At 36.1% G+C, this 13,234-nt stretch overlaps 1 protein-coding gene across 1 annotated transcript in view; it reads left to right on the top strand.

Moving 5' to 3' along the window:
• Positions 1-13,234, top strand: part of LOC127843616 (uncharacterized) — a 122,312-nt gene that overhangs the window by 27,884 nt on the left and 81,194 nt on the right. Inside the window, exons 4-8 of the mRNA XM_052373304.1 lie at positions 1,071-1,180; positions 2,313-2,402; positions 3,554-3,661; positions 3,953-8,316; positions 12,810-12,893. Of these exons, the coding sequence (XP_052229264.1) occupies positions 1,071-1,180; positions 2,313-2,402; positions 3,554-3,661; positions 3,953-8,316; positions 12,810-12,893 (4,756 nt within the window). The remainder of the gene's footprint in view (positions 1-1,070; positions 1,181-2,312; positions 2,403-3,553; positions 3,662-3,952; positions 8,317-12,809; positions 12,894-13,234) is intronic.

Below are 13,234 nucleotides of genomic sequence, written 5' to 3'. Positions count from 1 at the left end.
TGCGTAACGTGTTGTCCTATAGAAGCTTGTGCTGTCCTTACAGTCTAATCAGAGACAACACTTTCCCCTTATATTTTTGTATACAAGAGACTTTTAAAAAATGCATAAAAAAAGAAAGTGTTCAACAATTTCTTTTGTTTAACTAGTTTTTAACAATATTAAGAGGTAAGATAGTTAAACAATAATTGTTAATACTTTTTTTTTTTACAGAATTCCAAATAAAGTGCTGTCTTTACTTGATTTTTTTCCACAATTTGGTGATATTATGATTTAAAAATTTGCAATTTAATTCAACCAGACCCATTCTGAATATGGCAAAAAAAAATCACTGTACACATCAAGATGAAAATTCATTGGTAGAAAGCTTAAACAGTTGGGCAAGCTGTTCTTAAAATTTAACTGCCACTGCATGAAGAAGGTATTTCAGGCACAACAGTGAAACAACGAACTAAAAAGCAAAGTTAAGCTATTATTTTATTTAACCATTTTTGAACCAACTTTCTAATAACTAACTTGACTATATTTTACTGGACTATTTTGTATGTAAAGCATGAAATTTTGACATTTAGATTCATTATTTGTTAAATGTGTCAGATATGCTTTCAAATGCATTATTTTAGTAATAGTGAATGGTGTATCATGGTTGATTACATTTACTTTTCTAGTTACCCGTAGACAAATTAGATGTAAAAGTTCATATACCTGAGAACAAAAAACTCCTGGTTCTGGCAAGTGCAGCATAGAAACTCCACAGACCTTGTTAATATAATATTTTGTACTATAATTTTTGTACACCATCTGTTAATAACAGAGTTATGGCCCTTTGTATCTTAAAAAAATGCTTTATTAGCCGAGTGTCAAATATAACACTTTTGTGTTCAGAAGCATATTGGCGGGGGATATTAATTCAACAAAGTTGCTTGTTTAGATGGTCTTCTCCCTGACCTTTCTTTGAGATCATAATAGAAGAATATTAATAGAATACAACTGTCATTTGTTATTAAATAATGTATGCTAAATGTATGACGGCACATAATTACAAAATGCAACGATCATGTATGGTTTATCAGGAAGCTGTGTATTGAGGGAAGGTGACCGGGTAACGTTTGGTCACCCCACGGGCATGAGGATCCCTGCAGGGAGCAGGGTGAGGCAGCCAGACTCTGAACACCAGTTTATGGTAAGGAACCGCAAACCACTGTATGGGGTCACATTTTCTGGGAAGGTACTTAAACCATTACTGGCAATAAGGTCTGATAATCTTGTAATGAAAACTTTCCCACTTCTAATGTACTGGGTATTCAACAACAAATTGACACCAATGTAGCAAACAAATAGGGATCATCACCTTGGAAACGGTAAATGCAAACCACTGGTAATCAAACAGGTTTTAGGGTTAGCAAAACCTCAAACATTAGTATATATAGTATACTACGTAAATGAAAGATATAATTGTATTTACTTCATCGTTGAAATAATAACATTACTAAAACATAACAAAACGCATTCATATGAATTGTATTAATACAAATCAAACAGGTCTTTAAAGTTTTCACACCTATTGTGACTCATTTAATAAAATAAAAGTTGTTTCCTGCACTACATCCATCAGCTTTGAAACAAACCATTTATGTATGTGAATCTTTTAGATTGCATTTTAACAACAAATCCCTATTTTTTTTCCCATTTGAGCGGGCACTGACACATTTAAAAAAATACACCACCAGTTGTGTTCTGATTTTTTTTTAACTTGTTAGCAGTGCTCCAGCTAGGCTTAAAAGTAAGGGCACAGCACCATGCTGTTCCAAGGTCTCACCCTGCTATCCCAGACACACATATTACATTTTTTCAAATCTTATAACATTATTGTGCAGCAAATTATATCTAATGTTCATTATATTTACACAATTTTAAGACAAAATATGTTTTTAATGGGAGGAGAAGAAATTTGAATGAAAATCCATATTACAGAGAGGTTGTGCTGAAAGTTTGTGTGTAGGTAGCGAACATGCAGACCTTGTTATCCCCATGCTTTTAAAAGCGTGGGTGTATTGTATTGATCTCCATCTTCCTGTCTGTCCGTTCGGCCACTATCTCCTCCTACACCATAAGCACTACAACATCGAAATTTACACACATGGTAGCTAGGAGAATATGTGGGATGGTAACGGCGACGGAATTTTGATCCAACCCCTGGGTCAAAAGTTATGGTAAATAAATGGGTAAAATGGGTAAAAAACCCCTCATTTTACTAACAACATGTGACGCACATGATAATAACTTTAAGCTATTGTATCCAATCATGATTTCAGTTTGAGGCATGCCGCTGTGAACTGCAAGTCCAGACAGTGGCATCAGACGAGACTGACATTGTGAAAGGTGGACTAGAGGAGGAGCAGAAGGTACCACAGAGAATGCAGTATTACATGTATTCCTTCTCTTATCAATGCTAAACTGGAGGGGACCTTAGGTTTGGTCTCCATCTGATCTCCGTCTGTACATATATTCACACAATTTGATATTTGAAGTATGAAAGTTAGTATAAGTATAAACTGAAATATACATGAGGATTTACCCGATTATGCACTTAAGGTTTTTTTTCACCAGAGGCCAAATATCTAGTTATCATAACATGAAACAATCCTTTAAATCTAATAATTTTATTACTATTAAAGTCAGGGGTGTGATTTTTCCTATTTTCAGCTGAATTCCTCCCTGTCAAACTTATTTTACAAATAGTTGTAAACTTTGCTGGATCTATTTATAAACAAAGAGTTTATATAAAACTTTTTAAAGGGTTGGGCATTTTCCTTGACTGAGGTGGTTCTTTAAACACTCCCCTGTAATGTACAGGTTATACTCATTTAAGCCAGTACCTGATAGACATTGCCTGTTTTTCATTTGTCTTTTGATCATTCTCTCTTTTGTACATCTGTCTGTCTGTCAACACCATGTTCAATATTAAATTGAATATAAACTTAATAACAACAACATTCTAAAAGTAACAAACTTAAGAACATAACTTAGAAAACTAACAAACTTTTAACAGAACAATATGATATTGCAATCTTCTTAACATAATTACTGAAAGTTAAAAACTTTTTTAACATAAAATGTTAAAAAGATTTGAAAAAATATGTGATAATGTGAAGTCATCTTGATCATGCTCCAGTCTATGAAACTGTTCAAATTATCTTTTAAAAGAATAAGCCTTTTGAATTTCTTGGCAAGTGATTGCAAAAATGTTTTCCAATAGAATTGATTGTTGTGAACTATAAGCGTATGTGTATTCCATTATTTCATTAAAATTACACACCTACCAATGACTTCTAGCAAGTCAAGTGTTCTGTCTCTTTATGTACCGGCCGTTATTAAGTGTCAAGATCCATATTGCATGGGTTTGAATATATTGAGCCAGAAGGACAGTGTTACAATTAGATATTTGACAATAATTCACAAGTATTAAGGGAACACGATTCCTGTGGCATTAAGCTCATCTAAGATACAGCTTGCTGGGCCAAACTTTTGTCAATGTGGTTATGCTGTTTGCCAGGCTGAGTTCAAGAAACCAGAGGTAGTGGTAGAGGCTGGCAGCAGATCGGTCACTTCACATTGTAAAGGTCCAAGATTCCAGACAGAGACATTTAAACACGATGATGTGGTATGTGCAATCAGATCTGTGACTTGTTGAACTATGATTATAAACCTGCATGTCAATTGCTTATATTGTTAGAGATGAATAATCATAAAATAATTTAAGGCAAGAATTTTTTTTATGTTCTTAGAGCTTAATTGATATGAATTCTTGAAGGCTAAAGACTTTATTTCAAGATTTGCCTTTAGATGCATTTTTAGTCTTAAACATTAGCTATTTTATGGACAGTAATGCTTTAATTAAAAAACATTTACTTAACAGAAAAGTAATCTTGGGTTGTTTTCATATCTCAAAAAGGCATTAATGGATAAAGAAAAGAAATCGGCAAACCAAAGTGTGCCAGACCAGAAAGCACACACAAGCCATAATGATATTGAAAGCAAAACACCAGAAAAAAACATAAAAGACTCAGCTGTTGCAAAAGAGACTACTGACGTTAACTGGAATCAGTCTAGCAACGAATCTGGGAAAGACATTGAAGAAATTCTGGAAGTAGACATGGAGCACATTGAAACTGAAGGTATCCAGCGGCCAAATGTGAGAGGTAATGAAGTCCAATCTGAAGAGAATATCGCTGCAGATATTGAAGGCACTTTTAAAAACATCATTAAGGACTTGTCATCAATATGTGAGATTGAATGTGGTTTGAAGAATGCAGTCCAGCAGAAGTCACCAACTAAAGATGCATGTATTCAGACCTCACAAAATTGTGTAATGCGTTCAAAATCACCAGTAAAAGATGCAGAAATGCAGACCTGCATGGCATTTGAGGTCCAACTGAATGATTATAATGAAGAGGTATCTGTTGTGAAACAAAAAACAGTGAGTGAAACAGAAATTAACATTTCTGAAGACCTTAAAGATTCAGTTGGAAGTGATGATAATACTGAAGATGTATGTGGTGATGTTACTATAAATTATAGTGCCAAAACAAACATTATTGAAAATAAGATTGTTGCAGGAAAGTTGTGTGAGCTAGAGAATAGAGATTTGGCTGCAGAAAATAAATGCATTGAAAAAGAAAATTCTTACCTTGGCAAAGGAAGTACAGCTTCTCTTGTACACATTTGTCAATTAGATGTAGAAAGTGAACAGCAGGGTGCAACATGTGTTTATGGTACCTCAACATATGTTAACAATATTACAGGAATTATTGTAAAATGTTCAGACAATGTTGCTGAAAATGAGGACACAGTTGCAGAGGAAGTTTTACAGAATACAGACAACATTGCTGAAAATGTTTCAGAAAATGATGAACACAAGGGAGTCAGTATGAACGCTGAATACATTTCAAAGAGTAAAAGTTGTACTAAAGGCATTGAGGATGATGTTGCTGTTCAAAATAATGCCTTCATTAGAGTGGCTGTGAATGGTGCTAATGGTGGAGTGAATGCTGTACTTACTACATTAAATTCAGAGAGTGATGGAAAAGAATACACCAAAGAAGAAGTTGATATGGATGTTGATGCAAAACTTGACATTGATGTTGACAGCACTAAAGTGGATAATAATTGTGCAACAGAAAATACAGAAGTTTCATCAGATAATGATTTTGTAGTAAGTGAAGCCGATAATTCTGGAGTGACAACTGATTGTGATTTACAAAGTGGAGGCAGAGTAGATGTAAAAGAGAGAACAAGTTTAATTGGGGAAGGAATGGATTCCGAAAATTGTGATAATCACTGCATTGATGCTGAAAGTTCTGACTGTGAAAAAAAGACAGAGGACAATTATGGTGCTTCATATGATTATGATGAAGCCCCTGTTGAAATAGGTGCTGAAGAAGAATGTGTTGAACATGTTCGGTCAGAAGCCAGAACGAAAGTTTCGTATATTTTATCAGATTCTGTAGCATATGAAGATTCAGACATTAATGACGAAGATTATACCGATGCGCCGGAGAAAGTTGAAGGAGATAATGTTGAGTGTGATGATGTGGATAATGAAATAGATCACCAATCTTGTTCATCTTATAGTAAAGGGGAAGGAGTTGAGTCTGACTATGATCAGTATTCTGCTAAATATGAGAGTAACAATGAAATAAATTCATGTTTTGGGTCAGAAGTCAGCAATGAAAATGACAGTTCTGAAGATAATTTTTACGAAAATGATGATGGCCTTGAATCAGATTTGGCATACACAGAGACTGATACTGATACGGCCGAGAATTACACAACTTCCAAAGAAGGGCCTGTAATATCTACATCAGGTGAAGATTATAACAGTGCTATTGAAAGTGAATCAGATGAGGGAAACATTGTTGTAAAAAAACTCAGCAAAAGCTGCTTTGGTGAAATACCAGATGCAAACGTGATTCACCGAGCTGGAATGGGAAATTCATTGAATGATACTGAAATTAGTTCATTATACGAAACTGCCAGTTTAGGAGAAAGTGGAATGTCTTCTCTTATAAACAATGACAAGTCAATATGTTGTGACGAAATAGGAAGTATGGTTAATGAAATTATTGTATCCACCAATGATGAGGATATCTGTGTGGAAAAAATGGAAGAAAATGATAAATGTAAGCAGAATAAGGCTGATGAAGATTGTGAGAAGGCAATATATGAATATACAGTTGTTAAAAGCAATAATGTTGTTGATGAAACCAATGCTGTTTTGCAAGGCAGAAAAAGGAACATGTCTTCTGAAATAGATGAGAGCTATGGAAATGAAGTGACAAGAAAAAGAAGGTGTACAGGAGATGGGAATGATGAACATGCAACAGTGTGTACTATTAATGCTGAAAGGGTTGCAGAGAAGAAACAAACCACTGGAATAGTTAAATCAGCGTTTGCAAAACTGAAATTGCAAATGAAACAAGTATTGAAGATGAAGTCTAGTAAAACATTTGATTTGACAAAACAGAAGGACGACGAAACTCTTGATGAGAGTGAATCCTGTACAATTAGAAATTATGAAAAACTTCATTCTGAAACAGAAAGCACTATGGAGAGGTTGGTTCAAAATGACCTTGCAGTTGCAATAGAAATGAATAATGACCATGTTGATTGCCTTGGTAATGATTCAGAAATGTTAGAAAATAAGACCAAAGGTTTGGAGACTGTAGCAAAACTTGACAATATTTATAACAACTTGAACCAATCTAATTTGAAAAATAAAGATAAAGACTTCATAATGGGAGAAAAAGAAGCTCAAATAGGTGAGGACAAGGCAAGACATAATAATATGAATGACACAGTGAAAGTGTCTGATTCAAAATGTACTAACAACATTGAACTAGACATTTCAAAAGTTATTTTGGAAAGTGGAGATATTGGGTCTGAGAAGAGTGGAGTTAATGATAAAGAAAATGTGGTCATAGCTGATGTAAAATCAGATGCAGCAAGTAGTGCAATTTGTGTTGATAAGAAGACTGCTGATTGTAGGAATAATGGTTCATTTAAGAACATAGAAGACATAGTTACAGAAAGATGTTGTTTAATGGATGCAGGTAAAATGACTTTAACGAATGAAGATAATGAACCATTATATGATGATAAAAAAATAGGATATTCACATGATGTCGCGGAAATTGTAAATCTTGGTAGAGATGAAATGCAGGAAAGTGTCAATATAATAAAATCTGAAAACGTTAAACAAAATAATCTGAATACTGATGAACAAAAAGCAAATGAAGATTTGGATAGAGTTGATGCAAGTGTTGATGAGACTGATACCAACAGTGACACTGAGTGTTTTTCTACCAGTTGGATGAATGCTAAAAGTAGAACACCTTCAAAAAGCAAGGATCAATGGGAGGGCACTGTTATGTCACCAGTAATAAACCATATTGGAACCAGCCAGTCGAAGAGCAGGCAACCACAGTCTTCAATCATAGCCGAGAAGGGAACCAGTAGGTCAGACTCTGAAAGCATTTCAGTGATCCAAGCAGAAGATGATGCAAGAAGTGTCCTTAGTTGCCAGTTTTCTGATGATGGCGATTTTGGAGCAGATATTGATTTTGAGCACTTTGATGAAGATGAAAATCATGAATCAGCTGCTGATAAAATTACAATAGATGGTGGTCATAGTTCAGATACTGTATCATTGGCACTCAAAGACAGTGATAACCAAAAGATGGACTTAGGATCCTGTTCATATGAACAAGCAGCAATACTGCCCTTAAATACTTCCAATTCAATGTTAGTCAAGAAGAATAAAGGTGTCAAAAGAAAATGTCAGTTTGAAGATGATCCATATGCATATACCACACCACTAAAACTGTCCACAGAGAACGTCTGTGATGTTTTCAAATGCCCAGAATCATTGCATAAGCAAAGCTTGGGGCCTTCAGTTTTGAAAGATGACACAGATTCCCCTGGCATCTCAGTGACACAGTTGATAGAGAGTTCAGAATCGGCAGACTTCAGAGATCTTACCATGTCACAAGTTTTCAAGGTTTCCCACAGCTTAGAGGCTAAAGCAAATGACACTTGCATGTCAGGAAAGAAACGCTCCAAAGCCAAAGATCTCTTGGAAAAGTTGAGAGCAAAACGACAGATCAAGGAGGAGAAGGTTGATAACAGTGAAACTGTGAATGAGTCAAGTGAAGGACCTGTGCAAGGAACCAGTTCTGAGATGGATATCTACAACTGCACAGAGCTGGCACGGACAAAGGCCCATGAAATGCTGTCTTCCATTGATATCCCTGTATCCAGGTCTGTATTTTTTGTTTATTTACAGGGCTTTTTTTTTTCCTTCTTTGGGACCCGCCGAAAAACGGCCCTTTGCCCTTGGATTTTTTTTCCCCTCAGTAGGTAAATTTTCCCCCAGACTTCATTTTTTTTCCCTAAAAATTTTTTTTTTTTTTTTTTTTTTTAACTTTTAATACATTAGTTAACCTGATCCAGTGTAGAAAATATAACATATTGCATAATTAAATTATCTGTTGCCTTTAATTTGTTTTAAAAACAGCAAAGTATGTTAAATTGATAAGTTAAGACTTTTCTTATTTTCCCCAAAATCAGGCGTTTCGCGTGATTTTTTTCTCCAAAATCCAGCATTTCGGGCGATTATTTTTCCCCTCAAAAAAGTCCAGGCTCTTTTCCCAAAATAAGATAAAAAAAACCTGATTTATATTATTATAGCCTCGATTTACATAACTTACTGTTGACAAACATATCTTGTGATAAACATGTACATGTATTCAGAATCTGTTAATTGTATTTTTAAATCTTAGAATTTCGTGATTTCGTTTTTAATCACTTTCAATTCACAGAAATATTTTCATTGTAATTTTAAATTATGTCTCTTGTATTCTTAAGTGGTCAGATTCTTGAAACCACATTTAAATCACATTCCATTAAAATTGCACTAATTGTTAATGTCCAATTACGGAACACATGTAAAGGAAGCATGGATAGAGGCATTTAAGAATTGTATAACATTGACAAAAGAATTCAATGCCATCAGTCACGATGATTGCTATTTCTTTTGTTTAAAGTCGTTTTCCTCGTTATTCTTAGTGTGTTTCTGTTTACTAGAATAGTATATACATGAGCTTTGCACTAGGAAACTGACCCTTATTGCATGTGCTGTTAGTGCCGCCCTAGATTAGCCTTTACAGTCAGCACAGGCTTATTAGAGATAACACTATACGTTGTTATGGTATTTTAGCTCACCTGATGATGGTGAGCTTTTGTGATCGCTTTTTGTCCCTCGCGCGTCCTGCGCCGTCTACATTTGCCTTGTTAACTCTCTAGAGGCCACATTTATTGTCCAATCTTCATGACATTTGGTCAGAAGATTGGTCTCAATGATATCTTCGATGAGTTAGAAAATAGTTACGTTTGCTTGAAAAACATGGCTGCCAAGGGGCAGGGCATTTTTCCTTATATATGGCTATAGTAAAATTATGTTAACACCCTAGAGGCCACATTTATTGTCCGATCTTCATGAAATTTCACGGGTCATTTTTCCTTATATGGCTATAGTAAAATCTTGTTAACACTCTAGAGGCCACATTTATTGTCCAATCTTCATTAAACTTGGTCAGAAAATTCATCCCAATAATATCTTAGACGAGTTCAAAAATGATGCCCATTGGTTGAAAAACATGGCCACTAGGGGCAGGGCATTTTTCGGCGTTAGCTGTATACGCCAGCTTTTCACCTTATCCTGACCTTTGTTAGCGTCCAATAGAATTCAAATAAAACTTCCCGCGGCCAAGTACAGATGAATACACTTCATTGACTGCATTGGCTGATTTGATAATACCACTAGAACATTGGAAACATGTCCGCGTCTTTGTAACACTGTTTTACTGCGTGTTCAGCATGAAACAGTTTTATCTCTAATAAAAAGGGTTAATAGATAGAACAGTTTTACACTCAATCTCGACATCAATACAGTTTGTGCGTGCACCTTTTATTTTCAGAGGATTTTCAGCGCGAGAACGTTGTATACTTAAAGGCCATGTTCTCATATTTAGTACAGACTTCCATATTCCTGTCAACATGTTATATGAAAAAGTATAAATAGCAGTGGAAGCGATGCCTCACTTTAATGTATTGCATTTCAACCCGCGAGGTATAAGGGGTCAGTTCGCGGTTAGTGTGTTTGAATGTCAGAGTTTATATACAGGTCAGACCTTATGTGCTGTTCGGAGTTCGCGGTCAGTAACATAATAGTTATATAATAAAGACGCTATAGCATGAATTAGGTGAACTGGAATTTTCTTTACCACTAGAAAGATGTGAAATGAAGATATCCAGCGATATTTTTTATGGCATGTCAATAATAGATTCTTAATGTGTTTTTAACAATACCATGATACATATTATTTTTAATTAATTAACAAGAATTATTCCATCATATTTACTAATGTATTATTGCAGCATATTGACTAATGTATTAAGTATGAGCGCGATGATTCTCGATACTGTTAATAATCGAATCAAATACACGTAGCAATGCCCGATAAACCACTCAAACAGGTTTGTTCGAAGAACGCGCGTATACATATTTAAAATATGTACGGAGACTTCGCGTGAGGCCGGTTGACTTTGGTTTTCTGTTTTATATCTATAGGTTTATGACCAGCAATATGTAATAATGTAAAATAAGCCGCGAAAACTCCGCGTAACATCCCGTACTGCGTTTGATGCAGCTAAAAACTGCACAGAAAAAGATATTAGCTATCCTTGATCTCATTCATTTAAATCTTTACCTTCCATAAACTCCAACCACAATCAACGCCGTATATCTTTTTTAAAGATATTTCTTGTTCCTTATATGGCTATCGTAAAACCTTGTTAACACTCAAGAGGCCACATTTATTGTCCAATCTTCATGAAATATAGTCAGAAGATTTGTCTTATTGATATTTTGGATGAGTTCAATAATGGTTACGTTTGCTTGACAAACATGGCTGTCAAGGGGCTGGGCATTTTTCCTTATATGGCTATATATGGCTATAGTAAAATCTTGTTAACACTCTAGAGGCCACATTTATAGTCCGATTTTCATGAAACTTAGTCAGATGATTAATTCCAATAATTTCTTGGACGAGTTCAAAACTGATGCCGGTTGGTTAAAAAACATGGCCGCCATGGGGGTGGGGCATTTGTCCTTATATGGCTATCGTAAAACCTTGTTAACACTCTAGAGGTCACATTTATTTTCGATCATCATGAAACTTGGTCAGAAGATTTGTCCCAATGATATCTTGGATGAGTTTCAAAACTGGTTTTGGTTGCTTTAAAAACAAGGCCACCAGGGGCGGGTCATTTTTCCTTATATGGCCATATATGGCTTAAGTATTACCTTGTTAACACTCTAGAGGCCGCATTTATTGTTTATGCCCCCCTTCGAAGAAGAGGGGGTATATTGCTTTGCTCATGTCGGTCGGTCAGTCGGTAGGTCGGTCGGTCCGTCCACCAGGTGGTTTCCGGATGATAACTCAAGAACGCTTGGGGCTAGGATCATGAAACTTCATAGGTACATTGATCATGACTCGCAGATGACCCCTATTGATTTTGAGGTCACTAGGTCAAAGGTCAAGGTCACAGGTGAAGGTCACAGTTACTGGAAATAGGCATTATAAGGATTTAGCATGGTTCAAACAAGGGAAACAACTACGGTTTATGCATGTTCTTTTTATTACAGATTTGCCTCCCTTTAATTCATTCAAAATCTCATTTTACAGCAGAGATTCCAAATCTGACCTGTAAATGAGCACCATATTTACTGCCAGTGCTAGGTTACATTTTCCCATTTGATCATTCTTAAGTATTGGTATTGTAATGCTGCTACTGCTGCTGCTACTGCTACTGCTACTACTACTACTACTACTACTACCACTACTACTACTACTACTACTACTACTACTTCTACTTCTTCTACTACTTCTACTACTACTACTACTACCACCACCACCACCACCACCACCACCACCACCACCACCACCACCACCACCACCACCACCACCACCAAAAACGTATTCACACAATGGCTACTACAACTTATAGCCCATATAGGGGGGCATGCATGTTTTACAAACAGCCCTTGTTCATGAAATTTGGTCAGAAGATTGGTCTCAATGATTTTTTGGATGAGTTCGAAAATAATTATGTTTGCTTGAAAAACATGGCTTCGAAGGGGCGGGGCATTTTTCCTTATATGTCTATAGGAAAATCTTGTTAACACTCAAGAGGCCACATTTACTATCCCATCTTCATGAAACTTGGCCAGAAGATTCATCCAGATAATATCTTGGATGAGTTAAAAAATGATGCTGGTTGGTTGAAAAACATGGCTGCCAGGTGGCGGGGCATTTTTCCTTATATGGCTTTAGTAAAACCTTGTTAACACTCTAGAGAGTAAAACCTTGTTAACACTCTAGAGGCCACATTTATTTTCCGATCTTCATGAAACTTGGTCAGAAGATTTGTCCCAATAATATCTTTTTATCTCAGGTGAGCGACTTTGGGCCTTTCAGGCCCTCTTGTTTTGTTTAAAGAAAGACTTCCTAGTGGAAATCCAGTGTATGCGAAGTTTCGTCCCTAGAGTATTGTACGGATAGCACAGGCTAATCTGGGATGACACTTTACGCACTTGCATTAAGCCTCGTTGTTTTCCCAAAGTGGGGCTCATATATATCAAACATATATACTGGTGTGTATGGCCACATGAGTTGTTTGCCTCTACACAGCTGTCGTTCACTGCTGGAGGCCATCAAGGACATGTTCATGAAGACTCCTGCCCTCTCCACCAATCCTCGTGTACAGGCTTGGAGGTACTGATAGTTGTACGGCCACTGATAGAGTTATGTGCAATTGTACTATAAAAATAAGAGTTACTGCAAATCATCAATTTGTTTCTGTGTATTTTCTCTATGTGTGAGTTATTATACCCCCACATAACGAAGTTCAGGGTAGTATATAGGAGTGAACTAGTCGGTCGGTCGGTCTGTCTGTCTGTCGATCCGTATTGAGTGTCTGCTTTCTAATCTTAGCAGTTTTCATCGGATCCTCACCAAACTTGGTCAGAAGTTGTATCTAGATGATGTCTAGGCCAAGTTCGAACATGGGCCTTGCGGCTTCAAAAACTTGGTCACGGGGTCACTAAGTGCGTTTT

The sequence above is a fragment of the Dreissena polymorpha genome, chromosome 9 (genome assembly GCF_020536995.1).
Source record: "Dreissena polymorpha isolate Duluth1 chromosome 9, UMN_Dpol_1.0, whole genome shotgun sequence".
Taxonomy (NCBI): domain Eukaryota; kingdom Metazoa; phylum Mollusca; class Bivalvia; order Myida; family Dreissenidae; genus Dreissena; species Dreissena polymorpha.
The sequence above is the reverse complement of the archived record's forward strand: the minus strand, read 5'-3'. Positions and strand labels throughout refer to the sequence as shown.